Source organism: Macrotis lagotis, chromosome 2 (assembly GCF_037893015.1).
Source record: "Macrotis lagotis isolate mMagLag1 chromosome 2, bilby.v1.9.chrom.fasta, whole genome shotgun sequence".
Lineage (NCBI taxonomy): Eukaryota > Metazoa > Chordata > Mammalia > Peramelemorphia > Peramelidae > Macrotis > Macrotis lagotis.
The window spans coordinates 165,921,311-165,940,152 of record NC_133659.1 but is presented as its reverse complement, the minus strand read 5'-3'; the positions used below and the strand labels follow the sequence as shown (position 1 = coordinate 165,940,152).

The 18,842-nt window shown below is 33.8% G+C and overlaps 1 protein-coding gene across 6 annotated transcripts in view; it reads right to left on the bottom strand.

Moving 5' to 3' along the window:
• The window catches only part of NUP210L (nucleoporin 210 like), a 115,253-nt gene that overhangs the window by 70,021 nt on the left and 26,390 nt on the right, over positions 1-18,842 (bottom strand). For 5 of the 6 annotated variants that reach the window (XM_074223434.1, XM_074223430.1, XM_074223433.1 and 2 more), the window contains 2 exons: positions 18,135-18,272; positions 17,501-17,656 (listed from right to left, as the gene is read on the bottom strand). In XM_074223434.1, the coding sequence (XP_074079535.1) occupies positions 17,501-17,656; positions 18,135-18,272 (294 nt within the window). The remainder of the gene's footprint in view (positions 1-17,500; positions 17,657-18,134; positions 18,273-18,842) is intronic. The other variant, XM_074223432.1, reaches the window with a different exon arrangement.

The window sequence follows — 18,842 nt, the reverse complement described above, 5'->3', positions numbered from 1 at the left end:
TCTCAATTTGACCTATTTCACTTTTTAAGAAGCTATTTTCTTTTGTAAATTTTTGTATATATATATATATATATATATATATATATATGTATTATTTTTTGTGCTTCCTTTATCAAGCTACTGACTTTTATTTCATAATTCTCTTGCTATAACTCTATTTCTTTTTCCAATTTTTCCCCGCCTCTCTTGATTTTTAAAATCTTTTTTGAACCCTTCCAAGGGGGACTTTTTGAGTCTAAGACTAATTCATATTTCTATTTGAGGCTTTGCATGTAGGCATTTTGACACTGTTGTCCTCTTCTGAGTTTTCTTTTAATTTTTCCTGTAGCTATAGGAGTTTTCTATAGTCAAGGTTCATCTTTATATTATTTTGGGGGTTTTGTTCATTTTCAGCCTCTGTCATGGCTTTTAAAATTGAGCTCTGCTCCTGCGAATGTCCTACACTTCTTGAACCAGGAACAGGGGCCTGGTCACTGACATACTGCATGGGGGGGCCTCCAGGGTTGGTGGCTAGCCTGCTTCCCTGGGGTCACCAGGCCTACTCAAGCCTACTCCAGTTTTTCATACCTAACCACTAGTCTGTTTCATTGGCTATGCTGCATGCTTGTTGAGCCACTACAGGACCTCAGTTGCTGATCTATGCTGGGGCTAGGGTCTCCCACTGACTTATCCAGATGTGACCTGAGCTGGGCTGTACTAATCTTTTGCCCAGGTGAAACAGACTTTTCCTACAGTCTTTGTAAATTAACTTGGGTTGGAAAATTGTTTCATCCTCTCTTTTTGAGTTCTGAAGTTCCAGAATTCATTTTGAGGTTTCATTTAAAGTTGTTTGGAGGGAAAGTGGAGAGAGCTTAGGCAACTTCCTGCCTTTTTTCACCACCTTGGCTTCCCCTCTATGATCTTACCTTTTTTAACAGAAGGCACCATAAACCTATTACCACAAAATGAAGTACCCTAATGACCCCTCCTATCATAAATCTCATGTATACATGTTTACACCATATATTCCTTACAAATCATTTATATCTAACATCACCTAAAACATCCAAAAATACTTTCAATAAAATACTGGCTGATGAACAAAAAGGATTGTGCAAAAAAAGTTCCATGGAATCTTATAAAGAACAACTAGTTTGTAAATGTGCTAATTACTGAAAAAATATGACTTGAAAACACTATAAAACTTACACCACCCTTATTAATAAAACTTTTGACCCAGTTCTATACTCATGCTTATTTATTAACTGCAAATACAGTAAATACATCCCAAATATGGCAAAAACACTATAGCATAAGGTCTACATGTTCTCTACTTAAAAGTAGAATACCAAAACAATAATGTAAATAACAGAATATAAAACACGTGTAAGCATACTGACTCACTCTTGTTTCATCTTTAGGCTATATGCAACAAAAATAATATTAAGATATACTTTGGTTTAATGTTACTGATTTCATCTAAATGAGAAACTTAGTCATTAAGTAGTTACTAAGTTTCTCTGCTACATGCCAAACCCTGGGTCAGAAAAAGAAAGGCAAAAGACAGTCTTTGCTCTCAATGAGTTTATAATCTAATGAAAGAAGAAGATACCATTGCTACTTGTTCTTTAACTACAAAAATCTGAAATAATGCTTCCATTAAATCCATTTTCTACTTATCAAAGACTTATTCACTTTTCAAGTTTAAGAAGAAATTCTAAATTTCCAGAAAATGGGATAAGGTAGCAACTTTAAACCAGGAACATCAAAATCTAATTATGGTGATTATCTGTCTTCACCCTCCACCAGACTGAAAAGTTTAGGAAATTTTTTTCTCTGGGATTCATTAATATATTAAGTAATCATTATTCTGTCTGATGACTCAAAACAGTTAAATCAACTTTCACTTGAGCTCTGTCACTATGTTTTGCTTTATTGTAGAATTTTGGAATACTATACACAATAACTAAAAAATTAACTGTGCCAAAGGGATTTATAAAGGCATCAGAAAATTGATTTCTGTCTCTTTAAGCAGAATTAGAATAATTTAGATAATAAATTTGTCTTTGGTAAGCTTGTGTCCAAAACTTAGAGTGTAATTTTTTCTTTCACTTTTTTTTTTCAGGATTTATTTAAGACTGAAGCTCATCTGATGAACCCTAAATCCATGATCATAATTTCTCAGGGAGAGAAGTGACCATAGCTTCTTAAGCAAAGGGAGATTCACACCAAAACATTACATTAATCACATAATATTCATATGGTTGATATCATTTAGATAGCCTCACCAAAAAACACATTAAGCAACTTTTTTCATCACGTGAAATTTTTCTCCAATGATATCAAAATGTCATTTGAACTTGCTAAAATTCTTAACATATGTCCAAAATATATATTGAATGCTCTGAGTTTGAATCTGAAAGCCAAAAAAGAACCAATGGACTAAGGAAATACTGGCAAATGATCTTACTTTGTATGCAAGATACAATGAACATAAAATAATCAAAGAGAAATCTATAGTTATGTAAATCAAGAAACTTAATGGTATCTGAAAGTTTGGTTGGAAAGATTTTTAGAACAAATTACACACCTTCAAAATACCAATCAAATGTACACTTTGGGAAAGGAAAAATGCATTTTAACATTTTTGGAAAACATCCAAACAAAAACTCATAGAGTATAAATCAAATATAGGGTCTATCACCCCAAAATGGTACAAAAAGATGAACAGTTCATTATCAAAAGAAAGGAAAAATGAGAGATATTTTCAGATCACATGATAGCAGATAGAAATTTATATAATATTTCTGAAAAAGAAATTGCTCTGCAGAGTAATAATAAAGTATTCACTTCAACAGCACATATACTAAAAACTAGAATGCTCCAGTGAAAATTAATGTGGCCCCTCTCCCAGTCAATTAGTTTTGGTCCCTGCCCAAAGATGACATTTAAATTCATGAAGCTTTCTAGAGCAATAATAAAGACTGACAATAGTTTTATGTTACTGGACCACTAATTAGACTTACTAAATGTAATCAAAACCAGTCTACCAACTGGAGTCCATGAAACAGATAAGCTCTAAGAAGGGAATGAATAGCTAGTCAGGGGAAACATTCACATGAATTCAACCAAAAATATATTAAGTTTTAAACAAATGATTGTCAAGCAGATAACAAGATCAATTCATTGTCAGATTTATTGATCCAAACAGATTTTGATAGAAAATGAAGATTTAGGATTTAACAATTATTTTAAAGGATACAATCAAGAGGTCTTAATGCTACACTAGAAACTCATGACCCATTGTGAAACAACAGACAACAAATCCATGTGCTACAAATCTTTGCACTGCAAATGTAAATCCCCAAATATCTTAGAGTTCAACAAATAAACTGTGTGGGAACCAAAGAACTAAACAAAGTGTCACAAACACCATTCCACTCCCACCCCATCTCCCAGACATAACATTGACTCAATAAAACAAAATAAAAAACCACAAGCCAAACTGAATGTTTTTAACTTCCACACTAAATGTATATTAAATTTTTAAAAGGAAGAATAGATTAAGCTTGTTAAGAGAGAATTAGTAACTTTGAGATCAGTTTCAGTAGGATGATAAAGTTGTGAAAACCAAAGTTAAGAAAATGAGAGTAAAGAAAGTGAAATTCACACCTATTGCAGACATCCCCAAGGAGTTTACTCCAAAAAGGAGATGAGCTATGGGATGATAGTGAAGATGGATGGATCAAATGAGGGTTTTTAAAAATCAATTTATTAATTATTCAAATTTTCAACATTCATTTTTGTACAGTTTACTCCCTCCCACCTTTCCCTCCTCCTGCTTTAAGATATATAATCTATAGATATAGATTATATATACACAATCATGTTACACCTATTTCCATATTATTATTATTATTATTATTATTATTATTATTATTATTATTATTAAAACAAAAGGGGAAAAATCAAGAGAGAGAAAAAGCAAATTTTATAAAGTTAACATAGTATGCTTTGATATGCATTCAGGTTCCATAGTTTTTCCTCTGGATATGGAAGGCATTTTCTATCATGTCTTTTTAAATTGTTGAGGAGGTCTAGGCAGATATAATTGACCATTACAGTTGTTGTTATTGTGTACAATGTTCTCCTGGTTCAGCTCACTTTAGTCAGCATCAGTTCATATAAGTATTTCCAAACTTCTCTGAAATCTGCCTGCTCATCATTTCTTATATAGAACAATAAATAGTATTCCATTTCATTCATATACCACAACTTGTTCAGTCATTCCCCAATTAATGTGTATCCCCACATTTTCCAAAGTTTTCCACTGCAAAAAGAACTACTATAAATATTTTTGTACCCATGGATCTTTTTCCTTTTTTATGGTCTCTTTATAGTCCTTTGAGCATAGTTTCAAATTGTTCTCCATCTTACTCTACAGTTTTCCCACATTCTCTCCAACATTTATTATTTCCCTTTTCTGTATTTCTCCAATAATGATTTAGGGAATTTTTTCATATGACTATAGATGGCTTTAATTTCTTCATGTGAAAACTGCCTATTTCTTTTGACCTTTATCAAATGGGGAAATGGCTTATATTCTTATATCTTTTTTCCCCAAAGTTTTTATAGTTTATCAGAATTAGACCAACTCAAAATATCAGAATATACATATCTTATTTAGGCAACTTTTTTAACATTTTAACATTTTATTTGTTTTCCAATTATACACAATAGTAATATGTACCCATCATTTTTTGCAAGGCTCTGAATTCCACAATTTCCTCCCCTCCTTCCTCCCCGCCCCCACAGAAGGCTGTCTGACAGTTTCTACATTGTTTCTATGCCATACATTGATATAAATTAAATGTTATAAGAGTAAACATAAGAACATAAACCCCCTCTCCCCCCCCCCCCCAAGAAGATGAGAAACCTCAAGGATAGAGAGAGAAAAATTGTACTTCAGTCTGTGCTCAGATTTCAATGGCTCTGTCTCTGGGGTGAGTTGCTTTCTTTATCATAAATCTACCAGAGAAGTTGCTTCCATATTTTTCCCTCAGTTGCTATTACTAGCTGTACCTCCACTCTATTTCTCCCCACTCTCATTTATTCTATATTCTTATGACTCAGTCCTCTATATTTTTTAGAAATGAGACCTTCAGCAGAAACACTGGCTATAAAAATTGTTTCATCACTCTCTGCTTTCTTTCTAATCTTGGTTGCACTGGTTTTGATTGTGCAAAAATGTTTCAATTTAATGTAATCAAAATTATCCATTTTGCATTTCATAATGTTGTCTATTGCTTATTTGGTCATAAATTCTTCTCCTCTCCATAGTATCTGACAGGCAAACAATTCTGTGCTCTTCTAACTGCCTTATGGTATCAACCTTTATGTCTAAACTCTGTACCTATTTTTGACCTTATCTTGGTTTTCCCAGCAGGTAAATAGTGAGTTCTTATCCCAGAAGCAGGCATCTTGAGGTTTATAAATCAGTAGATTATCATAGATTTACCACTGTTTTTTAGCCGATATGAAATAATTTTGATAATTGTCAATTTATAAGAGTTTTAGATCTGGCACTGCTAGGTTATCTTCCTTTGCCTTTTTAAAATTAATTCCCTTGTTATCTTCATCTTGTGTTCTTCCAGATAAATTTTACTATTATTTTTCCTAGCCCTATAAATTATTTTGGTGATTTGAATGGTATGATACTGAATAAGTGGATTAATTTAGGGAGAATTGTCATTATTATATTAGCAATTGAAATTTTTCTAGTTGTTTAGATCTGACTATTTGTGTGAAAACTATTTTGTACTTGTATTCATAAAGTTCCTGGGTTTATCTTGGCAGGGAGACTCTCAAATATTTTATACAATTATTTCGAATGGAAATTCTCTATCTCTTGCTACTGGGCTTTGTTGGTAATATATAAAAATGCTGATGATATATGTGCATTTATTTTATATCATGCAACTTTGCTAAATTAATTATTTCAAATAGCTTTATAACTGATTCTCTAAGTATACTATCATATTAATTTATAAAGCTTGATAGCTTTGTTTCCTCAAATGAGAGTTTTTGAGGATAGGAAAGATGAGGGTAAGTTTGTAGGACACTGGGAAAGCAGCCAGCAGATTGGGAGAGATTGAAGATTAATGAAAGACTAAAATTAAGAGAAGGAGCTATCTATTGTAGAAGAGATGAAACGGGATTATCTAGGTCTGTAGAGAGGTTAGTCTTGGTAAGAAGGGTCACTTCTTCATGTAAAATGGATGAAGGAAGAGATAGTGGAGGAAAATTTCTGAGTGATGCGAGATGAGGAGGAAGGGAGATGAAACTCTCAGAGAATGGACTCTCAGATAAAAATGAGGCAAAGTATTCAATTTAGAGGGTAGAAGCTAGGAAGATTGTGGGAGGTTTGAGGGATGAAAAGATTTGGGAAAAACATGGTATACAGGAGAGTAAATCAATTAGAGAGGTATAAATGGACAGTCTTGCCCCAGCAAGGGACAAATGAGATCCCATAATTACATAATACCCAATCAATATGGTTTCATGATTTTTTTCCAGCTTAGTTCAGCAGCATGTGAATATGAGCTAAGGTAGCAGATAGTGAGTAATTCAAGACTGAGGTTTGGAGGGGCAAGATTTCTGATTTTAAAAAAAGGGAGAAAGGACTCAAAAAAGAAAGCAGTAGAACACTGAATTGTTTCACCAAGTGGTAAAGATTAGGAATGGAAGAAAAAGTGTAGCCAGGACTGACATTATTGTCTGTCTGAGGGATGAAAGGATGATAGATGATGGTGAGGATGAAGAATTTAGAATGGAAAGGTAGAAAGGTTAGAATAACCTTTCATATCTTATAAGAGAATTCATATATTATAAGAGAATTTAAGAATCATATAAGGGAATTTAAGAATGCATGAGCATGAAAGTGGAAAAATTGTGAGTAATGGCAAGATCAAAGTTATGGCTGTGTAGAAGCAGTAAACTGGTCATACAAAATGAATGTTGAGGAACTGGCAGGTTAGAGTATTTGAAGAAGTATGTCTATAGTATACAACAAAATAAATTCCTTATTCTAAGGAAAATAAATGAGGCTGAGGTAAGACTGTGATCCAGGAACTTGGCTGCTCTAAAACTCAGACCCCTATCTGGAACATGAGCATCTTTATGGAGAATACTCTGCTGGATGTGAAGATCTAGGACTGAATCCTAGGCTCAGACATCAGTGGTTGATGATTTCTTAGGGCCTGTTTCCTCATATGCAAAACAAGAATAATTATAACACACAGATAAGGCATAAAACAAGGAGGAACATGACCATCAAACACTGACCACTGCTCTAGAGGAGAAATAGTACAATTTTAAATTGAAGAGAGTTCCCTAAAGCTGGTGACATCCACTATATGCTCCAAGTTTGCAGCTGACATTGTGTTGATTGCATCAACTTTGGAAACTGCAGATCTTCCTGCATTCATAACTAATGGGAAAAATCAAATGGATGAATATTATCTGGGGGTTTTTTAGTTTTTTTTTGTAAGGCAATGGGGTTAGGTGGCTTGCCCAAGACCACACAGCTAGGTAATTATTAAATATCTGAGGTCGGATTTGAACTCAAGTACTCCTGATTCCAGGGCTGGTGCTCTATCCACTGTGCCATCTAGCCACCCCGAATATGTTTTCTAAACCACAAATTTCTAATGGAAAATGTTTTATTGTAGGTAGAGGAGGCTAATTGGATGCAGTTTATATGATTCCACTTTGTGTTACCATCCATAGAATCATCCCAAGTCAAGTCAGACATAGGTATTCTATCTGATTAGCTTTGGCCTTGGCCAAAATGATGTCATACTGTTTCTATTTAGGTCTTGCTTCTTGGCTTTGACATCTATAATGAAGAACAGGATGGTGTCTTCAATCTTCATAGTAGACTCAGTGGACAGGGAAACCTGGGTGATGGCATTGTGAACAAGCTCATTTCTCTTAGGGGCACTTTTCAAAGGGTATTTGGCTGTCTGATAACATTTTTTTTTGTGGTTGTGCATACCCTTTTTAGGACAGAGCTAGGTGGCATAGTGGATAGGCCTGAAGTTGGGAAGATTCATCTTTATGAATTCAAATCTGGTCTCAGTTACTAGCTGTGTGACCCTCAGCAAGTCATGTAAACTTATTTGTTTCAATTCCTTATCCATAAAATGATTTGGAGAAGGAAATGGCAAACCACTCCAGTATCTTTTCCAAGAGAACCCCAAATGGGGTCAGAAATAGTCATAACTTAAAGACAACAAAATGTCATTCTTAGCCTTCAAGATCTTTGATTTGGTTTCTGTGTTGGGGAGATAATGCTTCCTTATTTACCTTCAGCACCATCTTGGTAGAAAGACTAAACTAGAGATTTTAAGATCTAGGATGCAAGCACCTGTTTTTTAAAAATATTTTGATAACTATATTTCAGTATAATTTATTTCCTTTGTAATCAATGTTATTTTATTTTTTATGTTTAAAAACATTATTTTGAGAATGGATCTAACAAAAATGGTTAAAAACCCCTGGTTCTAAATTATGACAAGCAGTTATATGAACAAGCTATATTGCTTGTTAGTATCTATCTTGGACAAATACTAAATAATGAGTTGAGTTCAGAATTAAACAGTGAGAGAAGAGTAGACTAGAACAGCTATGGAAAATTGCAGCACTTTTAATAGGCCCAGACTTCTCCCTGAAATGAAGACCTAACTCTAATACCTATATTCTTCCAGGGCTGTTGTATGGCTGTAAATGATAAAAAAAAAAAATCAGTTTCTGAATAACTAAAATTGACTATCATTCTGCAATGAGAGGTTACATGGGGGTTGAATATACTACAGGAGTTAACAAATATGGAACTATGAAGAACCTAGTGTAAGATTTCTACAGTTTAAAGTATAAATAAAAACAAGAGAATGGGATGATCATGCAGCAAGTGTTGAAGTGTTTCATTCATACTCTTGTGATGTCCTTCCTTGACACATCAGTACATTGGGTAAAATTCTACCCTTCCCTTCCCCAGCTCTCTTTGGCTAAGTTTTGGGAAGAAATGGCTAAGTTTTTTTTTTTTTTAGGTTTTTGCAAGGCAAATGGGGTTAAGTGACTTGCCCAAGGCCACACAGCTAGGTAATTATTTAGTGTCTGAGGCCGGATTTGAACCCAGGTATGCCTGACTCCAGGGCTAGTGCTCTATCCACTGCACCACCTAGCCACCCCAGAAATGGCTAAGAGTTTTACAGGACAGACAGGAATGAATAAAATGTGAGTTGTCTTGTTGGAAGGAATATTCACAAGCTGATACAGTTGAGATTTGAATAGCAGCATCTTTGTTAACAGGATTTATAATTTATATAAGTTTTTCTGCAAATCTTAAAGTACTAAATGTGTGAGGTTTTGTTAGTAGTATTGCTATTATAATTTTTATTTTAAGAATCTCTTAATTTGTTGGAGTTTGGCTAGAAAGCAAAAGGACAGCTTCTAATTTTACAATTATTCTTTTTTGTTGAATGTTTTACAGATGGTTACAATGGGAGAGAAAATGATTTCTTTACATAACTGATTAACCAAGTTAAAGTGTAAGATAGTTAATAGTAGTATTAGCAATTGCTAAAATGTCTTCAGGACAATTCTTGATGGGTTGATGGAAATGGCCCATGCTTCATTATATTTCCACATGATTAGATTTCATCTAATAGGTCTCTGTATTTGTTGTTATTGATTTCTCTTTTCTTACATCAATCATAATTATCCATAGTATCTTTCTCCCTATATTTCCTAGAGAGCCATCCCATATAACAGTATTTTTAAAGACCAAAAAAAAAGAAAAAACGTAACCAACATAACCAATACATTGAAAAAAATCTGAAAATATGAGCAATGTGCCACATGTAGCCCTCCCTCCTCCATAAGTGGGTAGAATGGAGGTATCATCTCATATATCTTTTTTAGAGCCAGGATAATTCTTTGTAATTGTACAATATTCAGTTCTGATTTTGTGTGTGGTTCTTTATATTCTTACAATTATTATGTATATTATTTTCTTGGTTCAGATTACTTCATTCAGTTCATGGAGATCATTTCATACTTTGAATTCATCAGATGACTTTGATGACTGTTATTTTATAATATAGTCTGAAGCTTGAAAATATTATTCCTCCTTTGTCTCTTTCTCTATTCATTATTTCTTTTGATATCCTTGTTATTTACTTAAGGCAATGGGGTTAAGTGACTTGCCCAAGATCACATAGCTAGGCAATTATTGAGTGTCTGAAGCTGGATTTGAACTCAGGTCTTCCTGACACCAGGGTCAGTGTTCTATCCACTATACCACATTGCTGCCCCCCTGTAGACATCTTAAACACGCCATGTCTAAAACTGAACTCGTTTTCTTGCCTCAAATCTCCTGGCTCTAACTTTTCTATTATGTTTTGAGAGTACCACTACCTCCCAGTCAACTAAGTTCTCAACTTGACTCCTTAATCTCTCACATTTCACATATATAATCTCTTATCAGGTCCTGCCAATTCTAACTTTACAACATCTCTCATATATGCCCCTTTCTCCCTTTTAACATTGTAAGCATCATGACTTTACATTACATTACAATACAACCTTCATCACCTCACTCCTAGACTACTGCAATAGGCTTTTAATTGGTATTTCTGCCTCACATGTGTTTCCATTCCTCTGTCAAATTGTTCTTCTAAAAGTACAGTTCTAAAACCTTATAATTCTTTTATTAAATAATTTCCAGTGGTTCCCTATTATTATTATTATTTTTTAGATTTTTTGCAAGGCAAATGGGGTTAAGCGGCTTGCCCAAGGCCACACAGCTAGGTAATTATTAAGGGTCTGAGGCCAGATTTGAACTCAAGTACTCCTGACTCCAGGGCCGGTGCTCTATCCACTGTGCCACCTAGCCGCCCCAGCTCCCTATTATTTCAAGATCAAATATAAAAATCCTTTGTTTGGTATTTAAAATCCTTTATAACCTGTTCCCTTCTTACCGTTCCAGTCCTATTAAACCTATTGTTCAGCTGTGTCTGACTCTTTATGACCCCATATTTTTCTTGGCAACAATACTGGACACTGAGATGCCTTTCACTGACTGTCTCCAATGCCTGGAATTGTCTTCTTCCTCACCTCCCTTTCAGGTTTTTCTCTCGGCACTCAAGTCCCAGTTAAAATCTCACTTTCTGCAAAAAGTCTTTCCTTAGGCTATTGCCTTTCATCATTTCTTACCTCCAATTTGTTCCAAATGCATCTAGTTTATACAAAGTTTTTTACATGTTCTCTCCCCTCAGACTTGCTGAAGGCAGGTACTGTTTTTGTTCTTGCCTTTTTTCCTATCTCTAGTGCTTAGCAGAACAATGTCTGACAGGGATTATGAGACTAGCAAGGTGCAGGTGCAGATGGAAGAGCACTATGACATTACAAGAAAACAGCTATGACCCCTAAGTTAAAAGTGGAAGTTATTATTCCTTTGTATATTTACCCCTATTTTTTCTGTTCTCACTGATGATGTAATAAGTATTTGTGGGAGAGGCCACTCCAGGTTTATGAGAAAAAGGCATTGTTGCTACCTAACTTCCAATGACATTTCATTAAAGGCTTTAGTTGTGAATTGCCTCTGTCTTCTGGCTGACTAAAAGATGGGGAATCATGGCTTATGGTTTCATGGGATGAAGAGTGCCAGAGGATCTAGACAATCTCTGGGATGTCAAACCTGGAGAGAGGGTGCCACAGGTGCTTTATGAATTTTTAAATGTTTATCGAACAATTCCAAAACTTTTCCCAGAATGGTTGAATCCCTTCACAATCTATCTTACCAATGAATTAGCAAGCTTATCTCCAAACAGCAACTTCAACTCTGAATTTTTCCTGAGAGTTTTTAAAATTTCCCTGATCAGTGGATATACCAAATGGACTAATTAATGAATTCTGTTAAAATTATTCTGTTAATGCATTTTATAAATCTTCCAGCATTCACTATGATTACGTGAAGGGGAAAAAATCCTGTCTGATACACCGTCTTGCTCAGGCATCATCAGGAGACTTTTGCTCATTCAGTTAATTAGTAGTGACTTTCCCTTTATAGTTACCTTGTATTTAATTTGTGTGTATTTTGAATACACCTATACTAGGGGAGAGTAAGTGCAGTTTGTACAGGTTCACTAGGAGGAGGCTGACATCTACTCTAATGGGATTAGATTATTCTTGCACCCACTGGCTTACCAACAAACCTCTGCCTTGGAATCGCAGAGATTATGTTAAATACAGTAAAAGTTATGGCTCATGTCTGTGTCTTCTTAACAGAGAAAAGTAAAAGAGATATCCACTGTTCTGTGTATGTCAGATAGAACAGGGATGGGATTATTTTCCTACACAAAAATCAATGTTGAGCCTAGAAGAATTACAATTTATATTAAGATAAAGATTTAAATAGGTTTCAGCAACATAATTTATCCCTATGGTTTTCATCTGCTAGGAAGCTGTTATCTAAGCCTTATCAAAATATAAAACATTGGGGAGAGTATCTGGCTGAGAGTATGTATGGCCTGGTACAATCCAGTGCCTGAAAAAAAAGAGTCTGAAGGAAGACTGAAAGCAGCTAGGTGGTGCAAGTAGATAGAGCACCGGTTCTAGAGTAAGGAGGACCTGAGTTCAAATTCTACCTCAAACACTTAATAACTGCCTAGCTGTTTGACTTTGGGCAAGTCACTTAACCCCATTGCCTTAAATAAATTTTTAAAAAAAGGTGAAATGTGGCCACAGGGCAGGAAGTATCAGCAGAATGAGATCCCAGGGAATTCCTAGACCATCAGTTGGTGAAGGAACAATACCGCCTGGCACTGTTGCCCACTCTCCAGTTCTAGATCACAGATCCAGGGAGGAAAAGATTGTGGGCCCTATAGATCCTGAGCCCCAGACAGCTTATGTTTTGTGACCAGTACAGAAGTTGGCAACAGAATAACTAAGGCAGGAAACCAGGAACAGAGAGGAGCTGTCTGTTAAGTTGCTCTGAATCTACAGAGCCTCCCCTACATCTACCAAAACTCCCAATCAAGGATAAAATGAGAGACCCAAACCTGGGTCAGGAACTTGTTGCTCTCAAACTAGAAGAGTAGTGAATAGATCTCATATCAGTTTGGAAAAATGAAAGCTTGCAGACTCTCTTAATTGAACTGTGAAAGTAGCAGAACTTAAGATGGATGCTTAGATCAAACATTTTCCCCAATTCACAACATGGGGAAGAAGAACAAACAAAAAAAGAATTTAGCCATAAAGAGCTCTTATGATAATAAGAATACTCAAGACACAAACACAAAAGAGGAGAATAACTCAAAAACATCTATAAGCAAAAATTCAAAATAAAATGCAGCTTGGAAACAAGTCCAACAAAGAATTCCTTTTTTTTTTTTTTTGGCTAAGCACTTTATATAAATATTTTATTTGTTTTCCAATTATATACAATAGTAGTTTCTACCAATTATTTTCCCCCCTTCCCCCCCCATTAAAGGCAATATGATAGTCTGTACATTTCCAAAAGAATTCCTAAAAGGGTTTTATTAAAGCTGAAAAATGAAAAGAAAGAACAGAGGAAAAAAATAGAAAAAGAAGAGAGAGCTAAGGAAAAAAGCTATGAAAAGAGAACTAACAGTCTAGAATAAGAGATACAAAACCTTATTAAAGAAAATAACTCCTTGAATATTAGAATTGGCCAAATGAAAACTAAAGGTTGCACTAGACATAAAGATATAATAAAACAAAGTTAAAAGATTGAAAAAATAATACTGTTTGGGTAAAAAAAGAATGTATTTATTCTCAGCTGGGCATAATACTCTCACAAAAATAAATCTTATATTAAAGGCATTAAAAAGCTCAAAAACAAATACAGAAAAAACAAATATTAAATGTATCCTTTACTGATCATAATGCAAAAAAAATAATATTCAGTAAAGGTCCTTTAAAACAAAGATTAAAATTAACTGGAAATTGAATAATTTAATCCTAAAGAATGGGTGAGTAAAAGAACAAATCATAGAAAGAATCAATCATTTCAACAAAGGTAATGATAATAATGAGACAACATAACAAAACTTGTGGTATAGAAGCAAAGTAGTACTTAAGGGGAAAATTTATATCTTTAAATTCTTTTATCAACAAAAGAAAGAGAGCAAATCAATGAACTAGACATGTAACTAAATGAACTAGAAAACCAACAGGTTGAGAGTCTCTAATTAAATACTGAAATAGAAATCTTGACAATTAAGGGAGAGGTGAACAAAACTAGAAGTAAAAAAATTTCACTTAATAAACTTAGTAGCTAGTTAAAAAAGCACAACAATAAAATAGTTAAGGTATTAGCGAATGTGATTTTTTTAAAAAAAAGAAAACCAAATTACTAGTATTAAAATGAAAAAAGATGAACAATGAAGAGAAAAAAGCATTTTTATTAAAAACCTATTTTGCCCAACTCTATGCTAATAAAATTACAAACCAAATTAAATGAGTATTTTAAAAAATATGAATTGTCCAGTCTAAAAGGAAATACAATCTTTAAATAATCAAAAAGAAACTAAGCAAGCAAGCCATAAACGTACTCCCTAAGGAAAAAACAAAATAGGATAGGATGGATTTACAACTGAACTCTGCCAAACATTTAAAGAACAATTACCCAGCTGAAATCTGGCAATCAATAAAGAACAACTGCCAGTTAAAGAACCATATAAATTGTCTGAAAAAAATTGATAATTTCTTTCTATAATAGAAATATGGTCTTGATATCTAAACCAGGTAAAGTCAGAACATGAAAAGAAAACTATAGCCTAATTTCTTTAATGAATATGAATGTAAAATTTTGTCAGCAAGGAAGATTATAGCAATATATAACAAAGATCAGGATATATTTATAACAGGAATACAGATGTTCAATAATAAGCATAAACCACAAACATAATTGTTAATAACAAAACCAAGTGATTTTTTGCAATAGATGCAGAAAAGGCTTTTGACAAAATGTAGTATTCATACCTGCTAAAAATATTAAAAAGCATAGGAATAAATGGAGCTTTTCTTAAAAATGACATGTTGATCTAAAACCAAGAGCTGGCATTACCTGTAATGGGGCAAATTTGAAGCTTTTCCACTAAGATGAAGCATAAAAGAAAAAATGTCCATTATCACCATTACTATTTAATACTATAGAAGTATAAGCTATCTTCATAAGACAAATACATAAAATTAAAGGAACATCATAGGCAAAAAGAGACAAAAAAATCTAATTTTTTTTTTCTGCAAACATGATAGTTTATTCTAAGAAACCTAGAAAATCAAATAAAAATTAAGGGAAAAAATTAACAACTTCAGCAAAGTTGTACAAAATAAAACTACAAAGATCATCAGTATTTTAGTATTTCTGTAAAATCTAGCAGAAAGAGATAAAAAGAAATTCCATTTGAGATAACTATAGAGAGTACAAACTACTTGTGAGACTACTAGCTTGGACTCACCAGAATACAATGGCAAAACTCTATACAGATAAAAGAAGATCTGAATAATCTGAGAAATATTAATTGTAGAGCAAGTCAATATATTCATGACATGTCAAACTATCAAAAAATTACTTTATATAAGCAGAAAAACAATAACAAAATTTGCCTGGAAGAATAAAAAGTCAAGAATATCAAGGAAATCAAGTTTTTTAAATGGGAAAGAATGGGATACCTAAGTTTACTACAAAGTCATAATCATCAAAACAATTTGGTACTAATGGAGAGGTTGATTGGTGGAACAAATTGGGCATACAATACAGAAGCAAATGAGTACAGTAACTTTGTGTTTGATAAACCCAAAGATTTCTGACTGGGGCAAAAACTCACTATTTGAAAAAAACTATTCGGAAAACTGGAAAATAGTATGACAGAAACTAGGGTATAAACTAATATCTCACATCAAGTCATATACCAAGACAATCTCCAAATGGGTACCAGAGTTAGATAGGAGGAGTGTTATCATAAGTAATTTAAAGAAGTACAAAAGAAATTACCTGTCAGATTTATGCATAGGGTAAGAGTATATAGCCAAACAAATTATAAGGAGGTTTATAGAAGGTAAAATGGACAAATTTGATTACATAAAAGTTTCTGCACAAACAAAACCAATTAAGCTAAAATTAGAAGAGAAGTAGGAACAAATCTTTGTAGCAATTTTTTTTCTGACATAAGCTTCATTTCTTTTTTTCTTTTTTTTTAGGTTTTTGCAAGGCAATGGGGTTAAGTGACTTGCCCAAGGCCACACAGCTAAGTAATTATTAAGTGTCTGAGGCCTGATTTGAACTCAGGTACTCCTGACTCCAGGGCCGGTGTTCTCTCTACTGTGCCACCTAGCTGCCCCCCATTTCTAAAATATATAGGGAAATGAATCAAAACTATAAGAAAAAGTCATTACCCAATTGATAAATGGTCAAAGAATATGAATAGAAAGTTTTCAGAAGAAGAAATCCAAGCTATCATAAACCATAAAAATTTCTCAGTCATCAATAAAACAAATTTATAGCAACTCTTTTTGTGGTGGTAAAGAATTGGAAATGGAGGAGATGCTCATCAACTGTGGAATGACTTAAGTCAGGCCTGTCCTAAATATGCCTGGACACATGCGGCCTGCAATGCATTTTTTTTTTTAGGTTTTTGTAAGGCAAATGGGGTTAAGTGGCTTGCCCAAGGCCACACAGCTAGGTAATTATTAAGTGTCTGAGGCCAGATTTGTATTCAGGTACTCCTGATTCCAGGGGCCGATGCTCTATCCACTGTGCCATCTAGCTGCCCCAGTGCATTTTTATAAGACCTGCTTGAGGGTTTTAACTTTCACAAGTGAAAAAATAAAATAGTAATTTGCATGAAATGGGTATTAGAGTTTTTAATTTCATCACTAATAAATAATCTTTATGTTAATTTTCTTTGATGTTTTTAGCAGTATTGTATGGAATTTTCAATTGATCTGTGGGATGTGTTTCAGTCTGTACAATGAGACTAGTCAATATGCACCAACCTTGATACTGTTGTGATTTTACTTTGTTTTGTGTTTGCTTTCACATTTCGTGCCTTCCCCTGTTGCACTGATGATGCACATTTCCCCACTTTCCAAGAAGTTAAAAGTACCATGACTTTTCATAGTGCTTGCTAAACCTAAGATAAGACTATACATTTACTATTATTTTAGTATACAGTATTTTTTATTCTGGGTGTGGTCTTCGAATAATTATTTTATTTAATATGGCCCTAAGATAACCTAAGTCTCAATTCACAGCTTCTTTAGTTAATTAAAAACAGCAACAACAAAACTAATTTTTTAAAGAAGAAAATGATTGATTAAAAGTGAATTTGAGCCTATGCTCAAAACTTCCTAATAAGGAAATATTTGGAGATGGAAGTTAAAACTCAGGTAGGAGTCGCTCAAGGGCAAATGGGGAAAGGGATAGACTTGCCTTTATTTCTCCATAACGGAAGGGATTTTGTACATCTCTGGCCTGAATAGTGCTATTGCCTTTGATTTGGCCTGCAGTCACTACTCCCTTTGTGGTCACCATTGCAACTGTTTCATTGGAAGAGGTCCAGGTAAAATTGCCACTACCACCTTCTACCTATTTGGAAGCATATTCAATAGTTCATTATCTCAAGATTAAATCTATGAGATGATTAAGGACAAAATTGGGCTGGTGAAATAAAACTAAGAAAATAATTCCCAGAAAATTTCAGGAACTATGAGAGATCATGTTAAAGAAATACCTAAATATTATCTAGATAGTGAGAATACTTTTCAAAGGAAAAGAAGTGACATTATTTGATTTTGAAAATCAAAACAGGCAAAATTATATAAAAGACAGGACAAAGATACAGAAGACTTGGGCAGAAGAAAAGACAAAAGGAAAAAACTCATAATCTATTTTATAGCTTCATAAACTGTTACAGCTACAGTTAAGTAGGCAACAGTAACTAAATCCTAGTAGAATTTTAGAAAAATCAACAAAATTCTACATTTAAAAGGCAGTTTGACAATTGTCTCTTAATACAGGAATTCATCCATCTTTTTGTAATTTCTTAGGCAATAGTACACCATACCTGCACTTTGTAACGATAGACCATCTCCATGGGATGGTGAGGGAATGCTAAAAAGGTAGGCATCAGTTTAATGGGAAAGTAAATCTTCACTTCTTGTTGGTGGCTAATTTGATCCTCTAAGAAATGGTCAGTGCCATCCTATAAGAAGATGTGGAAAGTTACATGAGGGATGTCACTATGATAAGACACAGTTACAGAGTCAACAAACTACATATACTAATAGAAACAGAAGTTAGAAATAGGTACACCTAGAAATAGGTTCAAAATACATACTCTTATCAAGTTTTTCAATTCATGATATAAAAATATATGAAGTAATTAGGAAAATTCAATTGAAAAGGAGGAAATATATACCACGAGTCATGCATAGGTGCTACTAACAATTCATCCATTAAGTAGCTAACTAGGTACGAAATCCAATTGTTTGTGTGCTGTTGGGATGGGGGTGGGGAGGAGTGATATCAACATGTTGATTCACAGATTTTAAAACTGCAGAATCTTTTTAAAAATCATTATTTTAAATTTTTTATATTTTCTAAGTTTCAGTGTCCTGGGGCAAAATCTAGATTGTCTTATTCTCCACAGAGCTCTGTCTGCTAACAAATTGTGTGCCCCTAATTTTTATTGGATTATAAACTCCTTAAGAGCAGGGACCATGCTCTTTTGTACTTCACTGTACACATTAGGCACTTTAAAATGTTACTGAAT